At 35.2% G+C, this 25,477-nt stretch overlaps 3 protein-coding genes, 1 long non-coding RNA gene and 6 other non-coding genes across 10 annotated transcripts in view; 7 read left to right on the forward strand and 3 right to left on the reverse strand.

The window, feature by feature from the left end:
- Window positions 1-25,477, forward strand: part of LOC138911392 (uncharacterized) — a 69,564-nt gene that overhangs the window by 43,938 nt on the left and 149 nt on the right. The gene's annotated exons all lie outside the window — the stretch shown is intronic.
- Window positions 423-1,159, reverse strand: Obp56d (Odorant-binding protein 56d). The gene is made up of 2 exons (XM_002049080.4): window positions 1,003-1,159; window positions 423-937 (listed from the first exon to the last, which is right to left on the reverse strand). Exons 1-2 carry the CDS (start codon window positions 1,051-1,053, stop codon window positions 590-592), a joined length of 399 nt encoding a protein of 132 aa, XP_002049116.1. The 5' UTR covers window positions 1,054-1,159; the 3' UTR covers window positions 423-589.
- On the forward strand, window positions 15,189-15,812 carry LOC6624897 (general odorant-binding protein 56d). Its single transcript, XM_002049079.4, has 2 exons — window positions 15,189-15,344; window positions 15,407-15,812. The coding sequence occupies exons 1-2, from the start codon at window positions 15,291-15,293 to the stop codon at window positions 15,743-15,745; spliced, it is 393 nt and encodes a 130-aa protein (XP_002049115.1). The 5' UTR covers window positions 15,189-15,290; the 3' UTR covers window positions 15,746-15,812.
- Window positions 15,984-16,610, forward strand: LOC6624896 (thioredoxin, mitochondrial). The gene is made up of 2 exons (XM_002049078.4): window positions 15,984-16,216; window positions 16,291-16,610. Exons 1-2 carry the CDS (start codon window positions 16,047-16,049, stop codon window positions 16,541-16,543), a joined length of 423 nt encoding a protein of 140 aa, XP_002049114.2. The 5' UTR covers window positions 15,984-16,046; the 3' UTR covers window positions 16,544-16,610.
- On the forward strand, window positions 17,646-17,719 carry TRNAI-AAU (transfer RNA isoleucine (anticodon AAU)). The gene has a single exon. It is a non-coding gene; the product is annotated as a tRNA-Ile (tRNA).
- On the forward strand, window positions 22,331-22,402 carry TRNAM-CAU (transfer RNA methionine (anticodon CAU)). Its single transcript has one exon. It is a non-coding gene; the product is annotated as a tRNA-Met (tRNA).
- Window positions 22,573-22,644, reverse strand: TRNAE-UUC (transfer RNA glutamic acid (anticodon UUC)). The gene has a single exon. It is a non-coding gene; the product is annotated as a tRNA-Glu (tRNA).
- Window positions 22,844-22,915, reverse strand: TRNAE-CUC (transfer RNA glutamic acid (anticodon CUC)). Its single transcript has one exon. It is a non-coding gene; the product is annotated as a tRNA-Glu (tRNA).
- TRNAE-CUC (transfer RNA glutamic acid (anticodon CUC)) lies at window positions 23,232-23,303 on the forward strand. The gene has a single exon. It is a non-coding gene; the product is annotated as a tRNA-Glu (tRNA).
- On the forward strand, window positions 23,557-23,628 carry TRNAE-UUC (transfer RNA glutamic acid (anticodon UUC)). Its single transcript has one exon. It is a non-coding gene; the product is annotated as a tRNA-Glu (tRNA).

Consider the following 25,477-nt stretch of genomic DNA (forward strand, 5'->3'; position numbering starts at 1 on the left):
TGGTAATAGCACTCGTTCACAGCCCAGGCGACTAAATGTGGTTATCTATAAATGAGTCTAACTTCTCTGTGATGAAATTGGCAATAAACTGTAGAAAGTCCTGGCCAAGGCAAACGATTCAGTGACACGTTTTTAGTGCGTCTTCAAGGAAGGAAAATAAGAATATATTTTACGCATTTTGTTTAATATTAGTAAATGCTAAACAATTCAGAATATATTTTGAGAAATGATAGAGGTATGCTATTTTAATAAGGTTTCTTCTTTATAATACATTGCGAAGGCTTATTAAAAGTTTGACAATTTTGAAGTGCAAACTTTTAAATCATTGGGAGAAACCCTATGGACTGTGACGACTTTATACTTTAATTTTCTCTAAAATGACTCCTCCAAAATCAAAAAAATTAAAATAAAAACGAATTAAATTAAATTTTGATTTGCTTTAAAGAAGCTCTGATGTTTAATATTTATGTAAATTTGTTCTTTAATACATGTATTTACACATAACAATTATTTTTTTGATAGGTCGACAATTAATTGCTGACAATTCACAGATGCTTTTAGTTTGGTAATACCGTTTGTGGGCCTGGTCTTAGATCTCAGCGTGATTCTTATAGTAGCACTGGTAGACCTGGAAGGCGGTGTCGCACTTATCGGCGCCCTTCAGTGAGTCGCACTTTTCCTGGGCAGCCTTGACCTTGTCAACGCCAACGATCGGGCCGAGCTTCTCCAGGACCACATCGGACTTGATCTGGCCATCGGCCATGAAACCAGTCTTCTCCAGGAAGCAATTGGCAAAGCACTTGACCTTAGCATCGGCATTGTCAAAGTTGCCCTGGCGCAGGGCATGAGCCTGCTCCTTGGTGATGCCCTCCTGCTCAGCACAGGCAGCACCATTGGCCTTTGCCTTGGCCTTCTGCTCGTCCGTTAGCTGCAGCTCCTATGTGGAGTTGGGATATAGAGCTATAGATATGTTATATACTTTGATAGAGTTGTGGCACTTACATGGGCAACAGTCAGAGCCACACAGGCGACGAGAACAATTAAAAATTTCATGGTGTATTACGTTGTGTCTGAACTTTCGAACTGTTTGTTTGATGCATTATGCGATACGCTTTTATATCATTTTACTTGATGAACTTTGCCCACGTTTCGCATCTGGTTATTTGTTATTCTCTCCCTCTCTCTCTCTCTCGCACTCGCTCTTACTTTTTTCTAGCTGACTGATCACACTCATTCACACGATTCAAAAGTTAGAAGTAGTTTATTTAACTCGCGCTCTTTTAATGATGCCTGGCGTCTGTTGGCTACTCGTTCTATGCGTCATGATCTTACCCCGTCCACCCGCACAATTTGCTGCCAACTGTTAAGATCTTTAATTTTATTAAGCTTAACGCATTGTTATCTGGCTACCTTTACAATTATTGCATCGAGTGATTTACCCAGGTTTATTGTGTTGCTTTTGTTGTTGTTTGGCATTACGAACGCGGCGCTCAGCTGCTAATTGCTTTTTGCAATTTGTGAAATTAACATTAATGTTAATTTGTAAGTTTTTTGAGTTGTTTTTTAAGTGCCGTTGAGTGCGGCGATGCAGCAAGTTTTCATATCTCTTCTTTTTTTTTATTAAATATGTACCCATTACTCAGGGCTAATTCGCCCAATCAGACTGCCTAATGAGACATAATTGTGCACAGCGCGTAAACAAAAACAAAATACGCATTGGCGTATTTTTAAAAATAATTTCTATACTAAATATGAAAATTATAGTTTTTGTAATTAAATTAAGCCTATTTTAAAATCAAAATATAAAATATTTAAAGTGCTTGCTAAAATATACCCTGCAGATCTACTTAGATTTGCTTTTATAGAACTTCTCAAAATAGTTACAGATTTCCAAATTAAACTAGGCATATTTTAAATAACAATGTAAAAGGTTTTAAGTGCTAGGTAAAAATAACCACAAAATAGATTTAATTTAAAAAGTAAAATGTTTTAGTTAAATAAATTCCTGTACCTAAATTTACCCTTATATAATTTCTTAAATTGATAATTGAAGACATTTCAATTCAATTAGGCAATTCTTAAATTACTAAATTAGCTAGCTCTCCAGTACCTAGATTAACCCTAATATAATTTGTTGCGCGCGTACTGAATGTGTTCCAATTCGTACTAGCATATCGTCAGCTATATCGGAAGTACAGAAAAAAATGTATTCCAAATCGAGAACTATCGAAAGCTACTGTCGACTATCGATAACCACTCAAATATGCAAATTACTTTTGAACAAAATTGAAAGCTGTCGTTGTAAACTTTCTATTTAAAAGTATGATATATGCAGATTAATTTAATAAACCTGTAATATAATTGCCGATAAAGATAACATTTTCAAAATACTTTGATTTACTTTTAAAATTCTTCAATAACAATTGCACTTTCTATAGTTGTAAAACCTGAGATTAACCTTTCTTAATGAGCCGTTCAGAATTAACACCTGCAAACAATTTGCGCTTACGCGAAAAATTTCAAAATACTAAGATTTCATTTGATAATTTTACAATATCAACTGAACTGCCTCTAGTTATTATAAATCCAGAGATTAACCTGCAAGCAATTTATTTATAATTGACATTAAAGCTTCTCTAATGTACTAGATCAAGCTGCTAGCAAAGCCTCTACGGCATCATTGAGATCTTCCGTTAACATATGTTTAATGAACAATAAGTCCATGTACACTCATTAAGCAATAATTATCGTATCAGCCTCTGAGCCTTGCCTACGTATCTTGGTACATTTCCATAATTAAGCCACAGTATACAAGATGCGATAGATTTCAGGCGAGCAATCTTCAGTTTTGTTATATGTCTGTATATAAAAAACATACCGGTTTTCAAATAGATTTATAATTAGCCGCGGGGCGAACGCTATCTCTGATTGAACTCAATTCGGAGCACAGTGACAAAGAGTCTGGTGCCAAAGTCCGCAGACAGAACTACCTCAAATTAACCAAATAAATAAAAAACAATATAAATACAAAGCCAAAGTCCAAATACTGAAACTGGTTTGCCAAAAGCCACAATATCTAAGGGCACTTGATAGCCAGATTTGGGCACTTAAAAAAATCCATTTCACTCATTAGACAATGTGACTTGGGAGTGTCTGTAAGCGAAAGCTTCAAAGTTTTTGTTTAGTTTCGTTAGTTTGGATAATTTGCCTGTAGAACTCGTGCAACAAATAACATTATATCGCATATATTACAAATATTTACTGCTGACAGCATCGATAATTCATGACCTACTCAAACTACCTCTAACTGTGGCACAAAACTTACCCAGACAAACTCATAAATAGTTACGCACGCCACCCAAAAACAAAAAAAAAATTGAAGAAAAACAACCAACAAAAATGAAAATAGAGAGAGAAAATGCCAGAACTCTGGCAACGCTTATTGGGTGCCATCGTCGCCTGCCAGGGCCATAACAAATATAAAATATTTAAATAGTAATAAATTCATAATGTCAACGTGTTGTTGCTGTAACTGCCATAGATTTATAGACAATAATAACGACAAACACGAAACGCGCGCCCCAGCACAAAAAAAAAGACAAAACCTGTGACTTAAGTATCCAAAATAAAAATAAACAAAAATATTGCAGTGAAAAGTTAACGACTGGGCGATACTCTATCTCTATAGAGAAGCATAGAATAGAAGAATAGTATAGTATATCCAAATTGTGGATTAAAAACGAATGTAATGAAGAGTTTCAAAAATGTGCTAAGCAATTATATAATCAATTATTTTGAAATGGTTTGGTTGACGTTTAAAAAATAAATTAACATTTATATATATTATTATTTTTTTTTTTTTGTAATAATGTGAAAAAGTATTATTTTAACTAGCTCCAGCTTTACATTAAGAAAAAATTTAACATTACAATATATTAATTTGAAGAAAACATTATTTTAGATAGATTTAAGTGTATATTAGCAAAATAATATATTATTTTTAACCAATTTTACATTAGACAAATTTGAACAATACAATTTCTTGATGTATTTTTTTTATAAATATATAAATGTAGAGAATTTTTTGTTTGTAAAGATCTAATTTTAGGTTAGAAAAAAAATGAACAATATTTTTTATTGACTACAATTTTAAAATTGTCTTTAAAAAACTCTTCTCGAATTATGAAGAGATATAGTAAAAATGTATTTAAGAGAAGCATAATTTTATTAGCAAAGACCATAAGGAACAACTAAATTTTTATTTTGATTTTATTACTTAAATATTATTAATAATATTATAGGGAATTTAAACAATATCAAATTGTTGCTTGCCTACAAGAGCATGGCCAAAACAATATACACAAATTACCCCATGATAAATGTTCACAAATTGGTTAATACAGCAAATAGCTATTTTCCAATTGAAAATAGGGTATAAATGGCAAAAACAAAACTTCGCTAGACAACAAAAAAAAGTAAAGAAAAAAATATGGAAATGGCGCTCGTTTTATAACTTCATATAAGAAAATAATAAAATTCTTTTATTGCAGACATGATAGACTGTTAGTACCAGGGGCGGGGACTAATAGCGCCGTGTACCTTATATAATATATATATAAACTATATTAAATACTATATGGCATGACATAAAAATATAAACACCGCATAAAACGACTATGAAAACAATGGCACACGTTACACTACAAAGCCAGGGACAGAAAGGGCGACGGGGAGCGATAGAGAGAGAGAGAGAGAGAAAGAGCGAGTGAGGAGAGGGAATGGGAAGGTCCTACGCTAATGAAATGTCATTGGACCCGGGCAGGGGGCGGGACGCGACTCGGGATGTCAAGCTAAACTGAAATGCAAATGTCACGCGAAAAACTATTTGACGACAACATTACGTTGACATTATAATGCGATATGACCAAAGAATATACGGCCCAAGAGACCCAACTAAACACACACACACACACAAATACTCAAGCTCAAGCTGAACCCTGAACCCTGAACCCGTCCTGATGCCGCCCGAAATGTGCTTAAAGCTAAAGCTATGCTAAGTATTCGCAGTCATATGCAAATTTAATGTGTTTTTTATGTCGAGTCATGCAAGTAAATTTATTAACTATGAAAATTAAAAAAATAAATGTAGAAACCAATTATAAAACTAAAGAATAATAAAGTTAATTATGGCCATAAAACTAGGAGCAATATAAATATTAACAAATAATCAAATAGTAAAAACTAAGTTGTTTGTTATGTGAGCTGGTTTTAGATAATATCGTAACATAACGCTTCTCTGAAAGATATGTTAAGCATTAAAAGTTATTCAAGAAAATAGTCTTTAAGATAAATACCAAAATTATTGTCAATAAAAATATATTATTTATATTTATAAATAAAGACCTTAAGCAATAATTCTTCCCAAAAATAAATGCACAAGATATGGCTTCAATAAATGTTCTGCAATATTTCTTAAATTCAAAATAAAAAGATTTTAAAAGTTTAAATAAAATAAAGTGATTGAAAAGGGAAGACTTTAATAACCGCATGCCCGATATATCATTTATTACTGTCACGTTATATTGGGGCAAGAGGCCTTTGCTTGATCTCTGCGCCGGACAAAAGCCTACAGAAATTCAATTAGGCTTATCCCGTGCAACAACAACAAACAACAGCAGCTAAAACAGCTGCAACACCTGCGCAATTAATTAGTGTTTGCCGCATTAATTTCACAAAAAAAATCTCTGAGGCTAAAATCCACAACCTAAAAATGTTTGCTGGTAGGCAGCAGAGTCGGTGACCCCACGCTAGGGTCAAATGCGTAGCTCGACCCACTGGCTAATAAATTCAAAATGGTCCCAAAATCGGCAACTCTTGCTCGTCCATGGAGCCATGCAAAAGGCTTATCTCACAGCCAGCTCAGTTTTGGGCCACGCAATTAGAGCGAAAATATGTACCAAAGTCAGCAAATGGGCCGGAAAAACCACTGAAACACTAAAGCAGCCAAATCAAATAAAGCAAATTCAGTTAATTTAAATTATAATGAAGGGCTGGCCTGGGCTGGGCTCGGCACACAACCTTTGCAGATGCAAAGATAAAAGTTGCTTTGAAGTAGGCGGCTTTAATCGCACTAGATCTTATTTAAATAGATTACCTTTAACTGTGGAAAATAGTTTTAAAAGAAAAGCTATGCTCCCAAGAATTTTTTAAAGCACCTTTGGCATAAAAATTGCAGAAAACTGTAACCTCTATATAAATCTAGTTAATTTTTGTCAATTCTTATGAGAATTAAAGTTTATATTTATATTTATAATATGCTTATGCTTCAGTCTGTCCTTTCACCTGTCTGGCTTGTCCGCTTATCTATCCAACTGCCTGTCTGGACGTTTTTTTAAGGTTTTAAGAGCTAGAAAGAAGAGAAGAGAAGACGCGAGGATTCCCTCAAGAGCCCTCCAACTTGCTCTACTTTTTCTAAATTTAATCACAATTTCTTATAGAAATACATATTTATTTATATATATTTAAGCTCCTTAACATTCCACTGGGTCTGATAAAAATCTCATCGGAGCCCATAAAATGTGAGCGTCTAGGTCCGGAGAGAGATATCATAATTTCCACTTCTATAATTTGTTTACGATTATAACCGCATGCAAAATAAAACGCATTTAAGTAATTAAGTCATAAAAAAATGCGTGCGCTCGTAAAAAAGTGGCCGCCGCATTGCAATAAAATGCCAAAAACAAAACAATTAGGCAATTAAATGTGCTCATATTACCAAAAATTTTCGTTTTGGTAACAAAACGCGTCATAAAATACGGCCAAGGACTCACAGCCCTGAGGGAACACTAAAAGGGTCACAAAATATGCGTATAAAAATAACAGAAGAAAAGAACAGAAAAAAAGTATAGCAAATTATGTGAAAATGCTGTTGATTTGGTTTTGCCAAAGTCGATTGCGGAGTGTTTTAGCAATATTTATTGAATTCCAACAAAAAAAAACAAAAAAAAAAAATACCGAAAATGTTTTAGGATGGCAGGAAGGAAAGGCGCTGCTCAACGCAAAAGCAGCACAACGCATATTCTCACCCAACTGCCGGGGCGAAATTCCAAACGCGACAAAATGAATTCTTTTGTGACAAGTTCGGTTCAGTTCAGTTTAGTTCCAGAACTTCAGGAGAGCCAACCTCAGACCCTCAAGAAACGCCAGTTACGGCCACTTCATATGGAACTGTGAACAGTTTTTTGTCGTTTAGCAAGGTTTTCCTTTTTGTTGTCTCCCGCATTTCCTCTTTTTACTTTATACAACGCATCAAAGACAGTCAGGTGAAGGAATGCAGTAACCGTTTTGTAAGAAATTGAAAAATCTAAGAGAGCGAGCGCTTTTCTGCTCGATATGGAAGGTTGTAGGTCGGCAGAGGGTGGTTGGGGTGAGGAAAATCAGCAGAAAATGCGCTGCTTTAGCTCACATTATTGTCATGGTCCTTGTGGATATTGTGCTTGTGCATGGAATTTTTTAATAAACGTTAAAGTTTATAACATTCTCCCTGGCACTTACATGCGAGCATATCGACATGGAACCTACACTGCTGCGATATGAAGAGTTCGGCTGGGGTCATATTATCTAAAAAAGGTAAGCCAAACGCATAAAGAGCCCTCACATAAAACCAACTAATTAGGCAAAGCATCTAATTAGAGACACAACAAGCAACACAACCTGAACCGGGATATGCGTCTTGTGCGCCCGCTCGTAAAAACCAAAGTCCCCCTCCCTGCAAAACAAAGTGACTGCGTCGCTAAAAATTCTTATCACAATGCCAAAAATTAAGCCCACCCTGTACACAGAAGAAGAAGAAGAAGCAGACGAAAAAACCCCAAAAATTTATTGTAGCAAAGGTTAAAGATGCGCCATGTTAAATGTGGAAATTGTTTAATCCAGAGCTTAGCAATTACAAGGCACAGCGCTCGTGGTCAGCTCCATGAAATTGGGAGCTGACAACGTTAACATAGCACGGAAAAACAACAACAACAAAGAAATATATATAAAAACTAAGCCATGGCGAAGTTTAAATACTCTTTTATTTGAAAATAATAAAATATAAAATAATGAATATACAAAATATGTTAGATAAATATAAAGGCGTAGGTTTATTTTTTAATTTCAATGTTTGAGTGTTTTAAAAGTCAAAAGTCATGACGTGGAAATATTAAAGGGGCTAATAATAGAAGTCAACTATATTGGGTATATTAGTCCAACTACACTATTAATTATAATTATATATTAAGTATTGCAGTGGTTAAAGCCGAGTATTATTAAGATGGTCTGAAAATCCTTGAAGCACGTTTTACAATAAAATATTAATCAAAGGGTATTATAAAAAATAAACATTATTTGTTTACATATTTGATCGTTCTTTCTTATGATAATTATATAATATAGTAATCTAATGTCATGGTGTTTTCCTCATATCTATATGTTAATATACCAAGCTGTAATAACTGAAGTTAAACTTAAAGTCTACACAGTTAAACGATCAGATAAAATATTTATTTATTTATATCAACATATACTGAAAATACATTAATACAAATATAGTAAAAGATGTATAACCTTAGAACTACCAGAATTTCTTCTATATAAGATTAATTTATTTTTAAGAAAATTAAAATACATTTCATTTTACATTGAAAATATGTGGTATCTTTCAAGGCTAAATTTCTATTACAACAAAATGTTGTGTTAAATAGATGCAGCCGATCATTTTGACCAACTTGCTCATTAAAAATTAATACCCTCACTGATAGAGTATATAAATATATATAAAAAAAAATATTATCTCAGAAAAGTGGAAAGAAAAGCTATTTGCATTTTATTTGCTTTGTAATTTGATGCTCGATTGCCTTTTTAGTGTGTAATGAGCAGGGCAGTAAATGCGTTTTATTTTGTCGCAGCTGAACGCCGACGCAGGTGCTTATGGTGGGAATACTCGATACTCTATTTGTGGGAATTAGTTTTGTGTAGAAGCAAAATGCTTACTAACATATTCCCATTTGTTAAGGGCTATTAGTTTTTATGTGCTTGAAAATAAATACGTAAATAAATACTCTAAACAAGATGCGTCTTGACCAAATTAATATTTTTTGCATATTTTGGTTTTTCGTTTAAAGAAGTTTATCTGAGTGCTTTATTTAAATATTTATATACTTTAATTTAATTAAATAAATTCGAAGCTTTAAAATTAAAGTTCGCTCACAAATTAATAATTTTATAGTTTTAATTGAAGTCTTAGGACAATAAACCAATTTATATTTTCTAAGAAATAAAAAAAGTATATAATGAAGTAATCATGGAAAAATATTAAATATCTTTACTTAAAGTAAATAAGCTGCTGATATATAGCTTATGCAAAAACATATAATTCACCAGGCGTTGTGCCATAAATTTTAATAGAAAGATAAATTTTCTTAAAAGTTTATCCTAAAATGCATTTAAATAAAATTTCCGAAAAATATTTTATAATCCTAAATTTGGAGTCAGCATAAAATTACTAATTGCTTTATTAAAAGATAGTACAATGCAGTCATAAAGCTTACCTATACATATGCATATATTTTTCAAGGTGCGATTCAAGAGAGGAATGTTAAATATATATTCTCAATATTTTCAACCACAGCCAAGTCATAAATTGTGTTAAATACTTATAATAATATATAGCTTTATTCACACCCAAATTTGTCTTGTGTTGCTTTTTCTCATTGTTCTAGAGGCTGTGAAGCAACTGTTTCTGATAATAATAATTTTCATTGCATGGAACGCACGAGTGCATTAGCAACACCCGGAGAATATTTAGGCATTTCAATGATGATCAAAATAAATTGCATAAAATATTCTATTTACGTTTCCACAAGAAATCGAGTTGCCAAAGAAACCCCAAAAATAAAAAAAAAATGTATTATGCCATTTAATGCAATCAAAAATGGTTGTAACTGCAATGCCTGCGGGTTGGGTATCTCAGTTTTGTTAGGGAAGGAGCAGAGGCTAATCGAGGGGCCAAAACAATGCGGATTTTGGTATTCATTTGCTGCTCTTCCTCTTTTATTTTTGGCTCGACGAACAAAATTTCTGCTTTGAGTTATGATTGGAATTTTTGATAAGCTATGCGCATTATGAATAATTCTCGGCAGCTTTAGAAAGTGCCAGCTGAAATCCATTGTTGAAATAAACATTATTATAATAATACTAAAAATAATAATAATAATACTTATAGCTCATTATAATTAAAAGCTAATTTATTAGTTCCGATGTCTGATGTGTGAACTGTTCATATAATTAAAGGTAATGACTGCAACTAATGTGAAGCACTGCAAAATAGCGCAACAATGCATTTGAACAAAATAATTAAACCAGAGTGCAATACTCTGCTTTCTGTCATGCATTATGCTTAAGGTTTTGATGAAACTATTTTAGAAGCAACCTAAACAGACTCTGATACGCAAGTTAATAAGTTAAGTCTTCGAAACTGCTTACGTTTTTATATTTTCAACTCAGTGTCATGTTATTTATACAGTCAAATAAATAAGTACTTTAACTCAGATATATTTCTTGGAAGTTGAATTTCTAAAAAATAGCATAATATTTATGACTGCTAGAGTATTCAACATTCGTCACATTCTTAAGCTACCATACTTTCTTCTTTCGCAGTGCAACAAATGAGTACATTATTTATTTAACAAAAAGTCAGCAAACACAGACAGAAGAGTTCTGTGCGTTAAGTTTTTGTCACGTGTATTTTAATTTGTTGAAAGCTGCAAAAATATGCAAATATCAGTCATTAAATTAATTAAAACGAGTTTCACCTACGAAATGACTGTGCACAAAATTTGCCATCCAAACTTAAAACATTTGCATCTGAGCTCTGGGTCCAACTGGATGGGAATGGCCTTAAAGTATTGTTCCAGCTCTTGAAAAGCGGGCATTAGTCAAGTCTCAGCAGCTAGACTTAGGTTTTTGTTTAGTTGGTTCTCCCATAAAAAGCTTGGGCTTTCAAGCACTATGCTAAACAAATTTGTTCATTTAAGCGCGGACTTAAAAGTTCTAAGAAAAAATAAATCAGAGTGTGCATTCATTATTGATTGTAATTTTTAATATTATTCTCTCAAGTGAGTAGAGTTTATGCTAATTGATTGTTAAGTGTTAGTTTAGCTGTTATGCAATTAATGAATAAATACTATGAATCATTAAAATGTTTATTACAATATATTATATCATTCACTATCATTATATGATTTAATATTATAAATGTTTTCTTTAGTTATTATTATTATTAAATGTTAGAATAGGGCTTTTGATGATAATAAATTTATTTGGGAGCTTCTCGTAATACATCAACATTATAAGAAAATACAATGCCAATGTACTGGCTGGGGTACAAAGCAACCCCTAAAGAGGCATTCGCTGTATCATTTCGCGGCTTCATTTTGTTAGCTGTACTATACACTTATTTTGCCAACTGACCCCAAAAACATGGCCACAGAGTTCAACAACCTGGCGCCATATCCCCAATGGAATAGTCTCTGATAAAGCTGTTTTTGAGGGAGCTTATCGAAGACACACATAAACTTAAACACACACACACACACACACTCACACAGAAACTGACAAACATAGGAAAGCAATAATCATAGGCCTAAGATTTACTAATAACAATGATATAAGACATTTGCGCAAATGAGTATATAATAAAGCTAATGGAAAATTATGGAGTACTCTTTAGGGGAGCGCGTGAATGGGCGCTGAGATGCCGCTTTGTTTCCAGTCGAGTGGGTGTGGCTTTATGACTTTGGCAAAAACTAAATATATATACATCGCAAAATGTATATATGTGGCTTTTTAAACGGAGGCTTAGCTGTGCAGAATGGGATGAGTTTCAGTTCAGGCACATTTTTTATATCCCTTATCAATAATGCAATGGAGAGTCATATAATTGATTAAATTTACCTTTAGAGAAATTTATGTAGCTGCCATTTGAAATTAAATGAACGAACTTTTAATGTTTATTACCAGCACATATTGCAACTAAACCTTTTTGCTTGCCATTGCAGGACGGCAGGTAGCTGGTCTCTGCACCTTAATGGCCTATTAAGGTGTTTGGGCTCGTGTTTTGGGCCTGCGATTTAAATGCAATTAAATTGAAATGTCTGTTTTTTAATACGCTATAGATGTGATTAAAATAGGGTATTGAAAAGTTGTTGCGCGTGTATGTAAGATACGATTTTGAATTCTCGATCAACTCGATAAACTCTTAGATCAACATATGTGAACCTGGGAACTAGAAAAACTGGATAGTATAAAAAGATTGTACTTACTTGCTTTAAATGCTTTGGCTGACATTTGATTTTTATAAAAAATAAATAAAAATATATTTATAAAATCCGACTGGTAACCCCAACAAAACCCAATAAATATATTTGAATATTAAATAAAATCTGTTATGCTGTGCTTGGGGTACTCTATACTTTTACAGGGTATCTGTTGGTCGTGCACATGCGCCATAAGCGCCTTAACTGTTTTCGGACACACTTTATGGCCACAGCAATGGCCCAAAAAGGGCTGCGCGCTCACTTCAATTAAAATAAATGAAATTGCGCGCCACCTCAAAAAAGCAACAAAAATAAATAAAATATAGGGTGTTGCGAGAGGGGTTGCGAGGGGGGGATTGTTGCTCGTAAAAGCATTTAACACATTTATTGACCGCCCGCTCATCGATGAATAGCAGCCAACATTTGTTTATGAACAATAATAACTTTTCACTCATTTAATTTAGCTTCAAGCTGGCAAAATACAATGCGTCACGCCCAACGTTTTAGCGGTTTTTGTGACGCCCACACACATACACACATACACACACACACACACACACACTTACAGCGAGAAAATGTCAACTTTTTGCCAACCAAAAATTGTCAAATGCACAGAATTTTATGCGCCATACATTTATGTTGATGCGGTTGCAAAGTTTTTTAATTACATTTGCGCCCCCCACTAGCTGGCTTTAAACAACGCCCCTGTGTTTCAATCTACCATAGAAATTATATGTATATTTAATGCCATGTATATGATTGTGTGTGAAAAACTCATTTAATTTCGTAACAATTTAGAAATGATAACAAATGTAAATTTCTTATCAGCATGCAAATATTTTAAAATATTATGCAGAGGCCTTTAAACCTAGGTGTATATTATTCTATGTATATGTATATTCGATCAACTTTAAAACTAATATATATGCTGGTCTAGCTATATTTTGCTTATATGCCATTAAATTTGTGCTGTCTTCGGCAGACTCAACTAAACCACAACCCACTTGTCACGCGCTTGTCAATCAACCCATCAGTTGGGTGGGCCTAAAGCAAACGTTCTTTGCAAAACTTGGCTACTTATCAGCCTAGCACATTGGATGTGGAAAACTAATTGCTGAAAGGCTGCTGCTCCTTGAGCAGTGTAGATTATGTAAAGCCCTGCTGAATGACAGCAGTGTATCCTCCATCTCTAACCCTGAATCATAAAAATGTTTAGACAACACACACACACACACACACACACACATACACACACTCACACACACCGAAAGAGAAAGCTCATCATTCATTTGAGCAAGTAAACATGGCCAAATGAAGAAAATGCCTGCTTAATGTTATCAGCCGCATGCGATCTAATGTGACCCAAATATATATATATATACAGAATATATATGGTAAACGGTTGGGCGGACGTGGGCATAGGCATAAGTAGCTGCTGACCAAGGCAAACAAATTTAAAGCAATCTCATTGGAGCTTTGGCAACTAGGTCGCATGATTAGCCTGGATTTTTGGCGAAGTTCTTAAGAGAAACTATGCAACTAGAAGATGCCCTGCAAACAGGAACCTGTCGAGGAACTGTCCAACTGAAAGATACCCGGGGACGATACGTGTCTGTCGGGAGATTATCCTACTAGATGATGACCTGCAGACATGTCTAGACATATTCGCTTAGACTCTTCTTATTTTCCAACTAATAATATATTCTTAAATAACTTCCCCATTGCTGCGGGCACGTTCCTGTTGAGAGACTATCTCAGTAGAAGATACTCTGCAGACAGGTCTAGAGCAGCCATAAGCACATTCACTTTGTCTGCAAGCTCTCCTACAACAAATAAAAACAAATATTCTTAAATATTGTTTACCCAATTATTATGCGCTTTTAATGATAGTTATAAAATATCTTCATGTATACTTAAAATATGTGAGCATTTTGGAAACTTGTAGACACTTCTTCTGTGAAGTCCCTGCAGATGGAAGATGTCCAGAAGTGAGGTGTGGAGTAGCGCCATTCACAATCACTTATACTTTAATTTTCTTTCAAATATTAGTTTTGTTATTTATCCGATTAATATACACTTTTACAGATAGTTATATATTGTATATACAACCTTTTTTAACCATTTAAAATGTATAATAAATTCTAATTGCGTTTTATATACTTAAAACCTTTATATGAAGTACCTTTATTGATTCATATATACCTAATAATAATATCAATGAAACAAGATACTTTTATAAAACATTGGGGCAGTTGACATTGACATCTATATCATTTAGCTGCTATGGGAAAGATCGTCGAAAAGAAGGTTCTTGTTTGCAAATGTCCTTTACTATGCTCCTTAGATCCTAACAACGTAATATGGCAGCCATAGGAACAATCGGTAAAAAAGTTGAATTTTCTAAGGCAAACATTCTGATTTCCAAGATAATCTCATCAAACGTAATTTTAATGAGCTTCACTTTTCTTCCATATTTGCAAAACCGTAAGGCAAATGTCTGAAAGGCATTAAATATCGCCCTCATCGAATTGACCCAGTGCCGCGTTTTACAGCCAATTTCAACGTTAATCCCCATGTTTTACAAATTGTATTTTATGTATTCGAGTAAACAAATTAATGAATATGGATAAAAACTAGAATTATTTACAATGCAGAGTAGTTTAGTTTCAGGAAACAATTATTAAACAATAATACAAAACATACATTAAAAATCATCATCATTTTTACAATTACATTGTTAAAAGATAAAGTTAAAAAAAAATGCAGCACTTGCATTAAAAGTTTTTTGAACCAACAAAAACCACTCGAAAAATAACTGCAAAAATCATATAAAAGTGGAGCGCAGCGAAAGCCCAGTCAACAGAACGAATACCAAAGTGTTGCGAGCATAAACTATATACACCATATATAAAATATAAAATATACTCGCTTAAAATGAAATTCATGATAGCTTTGCTCGGCTTGGTGACTATGGCCCTGGCAGCTGATGTGAGTATCAGTGTTATTGTTAATTGATGCGAAAGCCCTGACGATTCTGTCAATTGACTCAGATAACTGAGGAGCACAGGGCAATAATTCGGCAGCATGCCAACGAATGCACCCAGCAGGAGGGCAACACCAAGGCGCAGGCAATGGCATTGCGCAATGGCAACTTTGACGATACCGATGAGAGGATCAAGTGTTTTGCCAACTGTTTCTTGGAAAAGGCCGGCTTCATAGTCGATGGCCAGCTTATGCCCGCTGTGGTACAGCAAAAGCTGACAGACGTTGCCGGAGCTAGTCAAGTGAAGGCCGCTCTAAACGCCTGTGATTCCATCAAGGGTGCGAACAAGTGCGATACAGGTTTCCAGATCTATCAATGTTTCTATAAGAATCGCGCTTTTCCCTAAAAGCCCATTCTGTAACATTTTTGGGCATTTGAGTTTCCCATAAATAAAGCTCTAAGAACATCATAAATTTTATTCAAACTATTCGCTTCGGTTACTAGCATTAAGTCTTCTTAGCCTTTAATTTTATTAGAATCCGAAAATAAACTCTAGAATCTGTAGAAATTTGCTTTTATAGTAGGCTACGAGAAGTACGTCAAAGCAACCTGCCTAGGAGTTGTACTTTGTTAGTTATGCTTCTCATTATTTGTTGGGAAACGCTTTCGATCAGAACAAAAAATAGTTCAAATCAAAATTTATAAAAATGTCGGCAAAAATGAACTCAATACAGTTGAGACTTTTAAAACATTTACTAAGCAGAAGCTATCGTAATTCACCATCAAAACGGGCCATATTTGATATTGCTAACATGAAAGAATTCGAAAAGAAGGTAAAAGGCTCCAAGTTGCCAGTGTTGGTAGATTTTCATGCCAGGTAAGCACGTTATTGGATACAGATTGACCATCGATGAATATTGCAAAGCTAAAACATCCTTAATCCATCTATAGTTGGTGCACGCCTTGCAAAGCGCTCACTCCTCGCCTCGCAAACATAATATCGGAGCAGCGGGGCCGGCTTCGTATGGCCCGCGTCGATATCGATGAATTTACCGATTTGGCCCTGGATTATAATGTTGGTTCGGTGCCGTCACTTCTCGTCATGCACAATGGTAAGGTGCTTAATCGTTTGGTTGGACTGCAGACATCAGAGTATATTCGAAATTGGCTGGCCAAAGTGATCAAAAACTGTTCCCCTAACTAGATTAATATATTTATTGTGTATATGAAGAGAAAAGTAAAAGCAGGTTGTTTTCCAAATATCGAATAAACACGTTTTTAATTAATTTTCACCATTTTAACGAGCTGCCGTCTGGCGATTTACCAGTGCAAATATCGGCGCCGGCAATTCAAAATGCAAACAAAGTCTCAGCTCGACTCCTGCTCATTCTCCATTTCTCGGTGTCTCGCTTCTCTTGTCTCGCCCGATTCTCAAACAATTTGAGTTGGTTGAACCAACAACAAATACAATGCGCATAGCTCGCTGTATTCTCAATTGTTTGTTTGCGCTAGCCCAAAAACAACAAAGTTACTGAAACTCCCCATTTATCTACGTATCTAGATATCCATCCACTGCTCTCGGTGTTTGCGTGTGTGTCCATGTATCTATCCATCTCTATTTGCTTTTGCTGGTTATGTGCGCCACTGTTGTCCTGGGCTTGGGGAATACTGTCTAATTGATTTTGCTAATGTTGCTTTTTAATGAAGTGTCAAATGTGTTGCTTGGTTGGGGTCTCTCTGTGTGTGTTTCGGTTTGTGCATAGCCTTCAAGATGCATCTCATGTGGGAACAATGGATAAAACGAGTATTGAGTCCTTGTGCTCCCCAAGGATCATGGAAAATGCAGCTAAAATTGCGTATATGAAATGAGACTAGCTTTCAGCTTAGCTGAAAGTAAAGCTTCTTAGTTTAGTTTTTGTCATGGAAGCTTTCGAGATATTCATGGGCTTCTTAATATAATAGAATTTGCGACAATTTTCAAATGCAATAAAAGTTGAAAAATAATTTATTTATTTATGTAGCTTTACCCATTCATCGACTCATGTAAATGGCATTGAGTTTTTATTTATAGATGCAAAAATATAATTTACTTGAGCATGTGACTGCCATTACCCCACAAAAAAATCAAATAGATAAGTCAAAAATAAATCAATAATATACACATATTTTATTATTATAAATATTATAAACATTCTTATCTCACTAGAGATAATTATAGTATTTACGCATATAAAAATCTTATTTTGATTCTTTATAATTGGTTACATTTATTTCGAGTAGCTCTCTAAACAGCCTCGTGTCACGTTGGCCCATTAGCTCAGCTGGTTAGAGCGTCGTGCTAATAACGCGAAGGTCGCGGGTTCGATCCCCCCATGGGCCAGATAGATTTTTTTTTTTGTAATATGAAAATTATTGAATGCAATTATTTATAATTTACTCTTTTTTTCAAGATCTATGTACCGGAAATTTTAATAAATAAACAACAATATTTTTGTGCACACTTTAACTAAACCCAATTATTTATGATCCATTAAAACTAATGACTAACGTTTAAACAAAAAAAGGCATGCATTTAGTAAACACACCTTAACTAGCAAACTTTGCATTCTAATACGTACTTTAAGCTTTATTCTGCATGCATATTATTTTGTTTAAACGCTTTTAGCTTGCAGCTTAATAAAGCAAAGTCTGTTGCCTCTTCCTTGTTACGAAATATTTGCCCAAGGTCTCGTTTCATCTATCACCCAGCCCGCATACATAATACGACAGACTAATCCTTAACCCTTTTGCCATGCTCTCACACAGATTACCATAACCATTTTGCTTGGTTGATTGAGAAGGGAGGCTGTCTAAAGACCGACGACACTTATGGGCATAAACAAAATTGAAATTATAAAGTAAAAGTGTGGAACAATTACCCAACGGAAAAGAAGAAGAGTTGCATTTTTTTGTGTATGGGAAACTGTTTGCGCTGGGCCCACAAAATAGATGTGCCGCAATGTAATTGAGTATTTGTATTCAATTAAGACTTATTTCAATATTTGCATACGTCGAATGCAACAGTCCAGAGACTCAATACGACGCCAGACAACACTCAGTTGCCAGTGTTGTCAGTGTTGCCAGTATGTTTCCAGTGCTGTTCAGTGTAAATCCCCTCCATATGCTGGAACATAATTTGCTGAAACGAAACTTGAACAAACAGCAGGGCTGGACACCAGGAGCAAAAGCAGCAGCAAATCTCTGGGTTTGGTTTTTGAAGCTGGGGTGTTTTTAATCGGCAGGGGGACTGGTCGGTGAGGGGGTGAACATCATGTGTGCAAACTGTCTGAATTTGACAGCCCGCATAAAGCGGTCTGTAGACAACCGTGCTGCCGCCTAGGTAAACAGGTAAAAGAGGTGGGCGTGGCTATAAATGCATTGCACATCGCGTGGACTTTTAGTGTATCCGTGTGTGTGTGTGTGTGTGTGTGTGTGTGTGTGTGTTGTTTGTTGTTCGTGTGTGTTTTATGTCCTCTGACACAAAATGCAACAAATATTAATTTTTATTATGCAAACATTGCTTTAATTACATTATTTTTGCGTATAGTCCTGCAGACAAACCAACTTGACGTGTGTCCATGTGTGCGTGTGTGTATGTGTGCTTGTGTGCGGTTAACTACCTCCCGCCACAGTCAACTCGCCCTTCATGCCACTCTGTGTGTGTATGATCAATCACTGGAAAATTGGATTTTCATATGGGCCGCACTGGTGTGGCGTTTATGCAATTTCCAGTGGTGCTCGTTGCAGCCTTTTGGCTGCAAAAATCAATCGGTTGCCAATGTGGAAACGCACTTACCCCGCCCTGCCTCAAGCAATATCTCCACCACCCGCCACCGCCGCTGTACAAGCACAAACACAAACTTAATCAGCAGCCATGAATTGGTCAATAATTTTTAAATACAAATCAAGTGTTAACTGCGGCGCTTTATGCCCAACATCAATGGGCAATTTCAGCGAGAGTGCGTGACGGTGGTCTAGTGGGTAGAAACGAGGCTTAAAAAGCTGTATGCGAAACGGTTTAAAAAATCATAAAATTATGTATAGAGCTCTTATCGGGCTTATAAGTTCTCTTTAAATGTTACACATTGATTATCGAGTAGCTGCTTTATGGCAGAAATTAAAAATAAAAATCTGGGAAACTTAAATGCTATCATTAAGAAAGTTTATACTCTAGGCATATTACTTGATTATTATTGTTATTGTTAATTTAGCTTAGCTTAACTTATCTTTTACTCCAAAGAAATATCTGGTGAAAGTTGAAACCTGCAATTAAAATTCTCTCTCATAGTCATAGAATATTTCTTGAATTTCATGTTTTAAATACAGCTTATTTTATCATATATTTATTTATTTAATATAGCTTAAGTTAATTTATTTAATATAGCTTAACACTCATTTCAAATATCTTGTGAAAGTTTATAGGCCTTAACTTTCACAAGATATTTCATTTTATGGAAAAATGTATTTAATTGTGTAATTTAACTTAATTTTACTCAAAATAAATATCTGGCGAAAGTTAGGGCCTGAAATTAAGATCTCTCTTATACTCGTAGAATGTTTTCTCAAAAGATTTATTTATTTATTTTATTGTATTTCGATTGGAAATATAAACAATGTAAGGGTAATTTATGAATATAAGAAATTATAAATATTGTTCCCATATTACAAAAGAAATATTTAATTAATGGAATATATATGATAAAAATAAATTCCGCATGCAAATTAAAATGAAATATTTGATTAACAGAAACCAAAAAAAAAAAGAAAGAAATTTCGCAAAAATTACTTAAAATTTAAATTACTCAAATTCAAAGTAAGTACAGATTGAATTTGAGTAGGTTAAGCGAGAAACTTATTTCTCAAATATTTATTTAACATAAAATTGATGATTCTTTTCAAATTTGTACACCTAAACCTTTTTTGATTAAACTTTTGTTGTCAATGCAATTAACTCTCTCTCCCTCTCTCTTTCTCTCCCTGTCCTCCTCTCTTCCTCTATCTCTCAGCCAATCTCTCTTGCTCTCTTATACTCAAGCCCCATAGACTGTTCCATGAGTAAAATACAAAATAATATTCCAATCACTAACCGATGTTTGTCCCTCAAACACGTTCCAGACTTATAACCATATCGAACGTCATTCATTTGTCTTCTGGCCAAAACTTTGAATCACTAAACCGCAAATGTCTCGTAACGCTCCGCACACATTTTGACACTCAAGCAGATACTGTATTCAGCCGGAACCCTTTTTGCCGGCTCAAACCATTTTGGCAATCAATATAAACAGACACGGACGGAGCTATACATATAAAGATATTCTACAGTTTTGGCAAGGTTTTTTTTTTTCGTTTTTCGGTTTGCCATTTTTACGCTTTTTTTTCGTTTTTGGCAACCAGATCCATCGTCTCGTCCGGCTTTGGCCATGGGCTATGGGCTGCCTGGCGGAAATTCGATTTATTTTCATCAATATTCAATGTCAATGCAACATCTTCGTGGCCAAAACCAAAAAGCGTACATCAGGCATGTCGAGAGCCAACAGCAATTGCAACAGAAGCAGGGGGAGCAGGGGGTGCCATGAGGTTAGAGGGGCGCCATGGAAATGGACTTTGTGGCTTGCAACTTTTTGGGGTTTTCCTATTAAAATTTGATGCGCACGTTGTCGTTGTCTCTTGTCGCAGCTACTTCACCCCTTCCTCTCTCACTCTCTCCCTCTCTCTCTCTCTCTCTCTCTGTCTCTCTCTCTCTCTGCCTCCTACACTCCATCTAGCATTGCCAGTCACACACACACTTGACGCTTTACCATTGCATATTTAAACAAATTTATTTGCAATTTAGTGTTTGCGGTCTCTGAACATTTCCCATTTGAAATGGGCATTGCCGAAGAGCAGAAGTGGGAGTCCTTCACCTCTGTTTGTACACTGCAGTGGCTGGCTGGCGGCTGCCTTTTAAGTGGCGCGCGAAAATTAATTAAAATTTTTGGAATTTATTGACAAATATGTCAATTTTATTTCTACTAGTTGCATACAAATCATATTTGCGCTGCAGTTGGGCTTTATTGTTGCTAAAGTAACAAATATGGCGAAATATAAAAAAAAAACATTTGAAAAAGCACTTTTTAAAATTGCATTGATAAAGAAGTTTTCTGGGAAATTTCTGTTATTTGCATTTTCATTTATAAAAATTTTCGAATTTTTAGAAACTGGACGAATAGTTCCAGGTTCAAACCTCAAGAGAGTTATGGGCGTTTTGCTTAACTAAATGAAATTTTTTATTATATGGCATTTTCATTAATTTACAAATAAACTAAACGAGCAGTTGCAGGTTCGAACCTAAAGCAGGGATATGGGTGTTAAGTTAGTCGTTTAAAAAAAAATGTTTAAAATATTTGCACATTTATAGAATTAAATCGAAATTTACACACTAAAATATGTGTAGTTTTTTAAATAAATTGTCTAAAATAGTTTAACTAGATTCTCAGCTGTTTTTAGCACATTAAGTCAACTCTTGAGCAAACTTTAAGGTCAGTTTGCAGACCTCGTGGCTGCTACGAGCAGAGCAAACAGAGAAGCCGAAAACCAACAGGAAATTGGTCGCGGGGCACGCGCGCGCTTTTATTAAAGCCATATTTGTGCCAGCGGCAAAAATTGTCGCAGCAGCATCATAACTAAAAGATGTGGGAAGTGGCAACAGTAGAGGAAAACGCAAGCAGTGTCCGCATGCAGCTTGCCGATAAGAGTCGTCAACGTTGTGTGTGTGGCCACAGCTAAGTAAATACGTAATCCACGTGAGTCGTGGTCGAGTGGTTGCTCACTGTGTGTGTGAGCGAATACCCTCAGTGTACTTGTGTGTGAGAGAGAGGAAAATACTACTCAGCTGCTGTAGCTAGTTCTTTCAGTTGGCGGTTTGTGTGCAGTCACTGTCTTTAATCGAACAATAGTTGCACAGCAAGCAACAAGCAGAGTGGCGCAGTGGAAGCGTGCTGGGCCCATAACCCAGAGGTCCGAGGATCGAAACCTTGCTCTGCTATGGAGAGTACTGAGGTGGAAAGCTGTGATTTCCATTATTTTAATTTTGCTAAAATCACTAAAGTATTCAAACATCCATCCATTCAGAGCTCACTGAAAGTATTTATGCAAAAAGATTTTATATTTTGCGGAACTTTGAAAAATTAGCTTACATTAAAAACTAAAAAGTACTTCCCATACCGGGAATCGAACCCGGGCCTTCTGGGTGAAAGCCAGATATCCTAGCCACTAGACCATATGGGATTGAACAACGAATTGCCAAATAAACTATTTCAATACCCAGCTTTTCATGACAGTCAATTTGGGATTTCATTAAATCAGTAAACTTAAAAATACATACAAAATATTCTGTTCTAAATGCTGTAAAAAAAAAAAAACAAAAATTGTTGCAATATAATCAATTTATCACAGCATTAATAAAAAATAAATCATTCTAAACGATTTCCCATACCGGGAATTGAACCCGGGCCTTCCGGGTGAGAGCCGGATATCCTAACCACTAGACAATATGGGATGTGCTCAACCGATTGCTTAAGCTGGCATTTCAGTTTCAAGACAATTCAAATTACCATTGAGTATTAACCTTCTGAGCTGTAGAGAACCCCTTATAAGAATTAAGGCACCATTAAATTTAAATATTAATAAATATAGCAGGTTTTATTAACAAAATAAATTAATTTGGCGTGTGTTCACTGCAATAATTAAGTAGCAGTAAACAATAGTGTGCAATATTATGTATTTCCTAAAGATTTGTATATCTCAATGAGATATTAAAAATTTATTGGCTGATAGCAAATGTAAGGCTGGTTTTTGGCTAAAAAGCACATATCTCCCATATTGTCTAGTGGTTAGGATATCCGGCTCTCACCCGGAAGGCCCGGGTTCAATTCCCGGTATGGGAAACAACTATGAGTGTTATTATTTTTATTGTTTTAATTTTTTCCGTCAGTTTTAGCTCATTTTAAATTGTGAATTAAAAATTATCTTTTGTTATCATTTTCGTATTAATATGGAAGTCATTGTTTGAACAAGATATTACCTGGTTTTTGAAAAATACGTTCACTGAAGGCGTAAGAAACCAAAACTGTGGCTAATTTAATTTGTAGTGATTCAGTAAATATAAGAAAAGTTATTTCTGTTGAGTATTCCAATGTATCCCATATGGTCTAGTGGCTAGGATATCTGGCTTTCACCCAGAAGGCCCGGGTTCGATTCCCGGTATGGGAAGTAATTTTTTTAATAAAATTATTTTCATTAAGTAGTATTTTAATATATTCTAATATTGCTATTATTTTGTAAAGGTATTCTTAAAATAGCGTTTAAGAATTCAAAATAAGACACTTTATGCTCAAGCAGCGCGCACAGCGATCGTATATTCTTTTTTTCTACTTTTTGTACCCAACAATTCTCAACTGGTTTTAGCACCGGCCTGTTGGTATGCTTGCTGCTTGCCACAGAACAATTGTCATTAGTAGTGGTAGACTGACGTTCTACCCAAATACTAAGAGGCCAGTTGATGATACAAAATTATGATACTTTGTGATTATAATTGAATACCACGATTCTGACGGGGTTGCTCCTGCCTAGAATTGTCGGTTGTACTGATGGTCTCTAAACTAATGACAAAATTCCTTTCTAAATAATCAATCCAAAAATATTTATTGTTTACAATTGGGTGTGTCGAACGAATTGAACAGCGGTGTGCGATGCTTTGGCAGAGTGCCCTATGAAGGGGGGCGGGCATATCTCCATATGGCATATTGGCACTTGTCTGTGCGCTTATTGATGCCCATTACCCATGCAGTTAGTTAGAGCCCGTCTGTGTCTGACTGGTTGTTGCGCTGAAGTAGTGGGTGCGGCCTTTTGTGTGGACGTTAGCCCGGGTACCCGTGACCGTGGCAACGAAATCATCAGAGAACTGTTGCCGCCGCCGCCGCCAGCCACTCATCATTTTGTCTGTGTGTATTTGTGTGGTGTGTTCCGTTCTTTTTTCGGCGAAAATTTACATAAAAATCGCATTACACTTAACATCCACTTTGCTAAACGAAGCGCATGAAAGCGGGCGCCATGTGGTTTGAGTTTGAGTATTCGGTTTTTACGTATTGGATGCTCGCCAGCTCGACTGCGCTTTTGTAAGCCCCAACACACGTCTGTTTATGTGTGTGTGTGTGTCTCGTGGTCTGTGCAAAGCGGTTTCAAGTGCATCGCGGCCTACGAAAATTAAATTAAAAAGCGCATCCAAAACGAGCAAATAAAAACAATTTTGTGTTTTTTTTTTTCGAAAAATAAAAATCGTAAAAAATATCCAACTTGCAATTTGTCGAGAATGATCTCTTTTTGGACAGCACACTCTATTTATAAAGGAACCAATGGGAAGTAAGCGAAAAAAAAGACAGCATTTGCAGCTGGTTAAATGCGTTTTACTTAAAGCGAAAATTAGGCTTGTCTATAGGAAATATAGGTATAAATATAGGCTTCCTTCACAACAATGAAAAGAGGCAGTTGGAATAATAAGTTAGCTAAGGCACAGAAAACGTTCTAAGTAAATCCTCAATCGAAGAGACTTATTCCCCGACTTATTCTTCGTCAATTTCTTCTTGTTATACCTTACATACGTTATGTATGTGTAACGCATAGTAGACAAATCCGACCCCATAAAGTATATAAATTCTGGATAAACATCAATAGACAAATTGCTATATTAATTCCCCTCTGTTCTTCCGTTGGTCCGCCTGTCTGTTTCTAAGCGATCTAGTCTTTTAGTCTCTCAGAAATTTTGAAGAAGTCCCTCTTTCTATTCGGGGCATTACATATGTCGAAAGGGAGCGCTATAACATATAGCTGTCATTGGGTCCAAAAGAAGGTCATTGTAAGAAAAACTTCTTGTTTCTTAAGCGAACTTACCCAAACTCGGCATTTATAAGTTTTCCTATGCTCTTAACACCTTACAAACATAAAAGAAATTATTTTTAAGTAAAGCCAAAAGCGTGGTCATTTTTTCATAATTAATTATAGTATTATTTATGATATGAATGCATTGTACTTAGTTAATCTTAATAATAATACAAAAAAAAAT

This window comes from Drosophila virilis, chromosome 5 (assembly GCF_030788295.1).
Source record: "Drosophila virilis strain 15010-1051.87 chromosome 5, Dvir_AGI_RSII-ME, whole genome shotgun sequence".
Lineage (NCBI taxonomy): Eukaryota > Metazoa > Arthropoda > Insecta > Diptera > Drosophilidae > Drosophila > Drosophila virilis.

What these genes read in the sequence shown, in the direction of transcription:
- Obp56d (XM_002049080.4), bottom strand. Translation starts at nt 1,053, where the DNA reads ATGAAATTTTTAATTGTTCTCGTCGCCTGTGTGGCTCTGACTGTTGCC. An exon ending in TGGCTCTGACTGTTGCCCAT is followed by an intron (nt 938 to 1,002) that starts GTAAGTGCCACA and finishes AACTCCACATAG; the next exon opens with GAGCTGCAGCTAACGGACGA.
- LOC6624897 (XM_002049079.4), top strand. Translation starts at nt 15,291, where the DNA reads ATGAAATTCATGATAGCTTTGCTCGGCTTGGTGACTATGGCCCTGGCA. An exon ending in CTATGGCCCTGGCAGCTGAT is followed by an intron (nt 15,345 to 15,406) that starts GTGAGTATCAGT and finishes CAATTGACTCAG; the next exon opens with ATAACTGAGGAGCACAGGGC.
- LOC6624896 (XM_002049078.4), top strand. Translation starts at nt 16,047, where the DNA reads ATGTCGGCAAAAATGAACTCAATACAGTTGAGACTTTTAAAACATTTA. An exon ending in TTGGTAGATTTTCATGCCAG is followed by an intron (nt 16,217 to 16,290) that starts GTAAGCACGTTA and finishes ATCCATCTATAG; the next exon opens with TTGGTGCACGCCTTGCAAAG.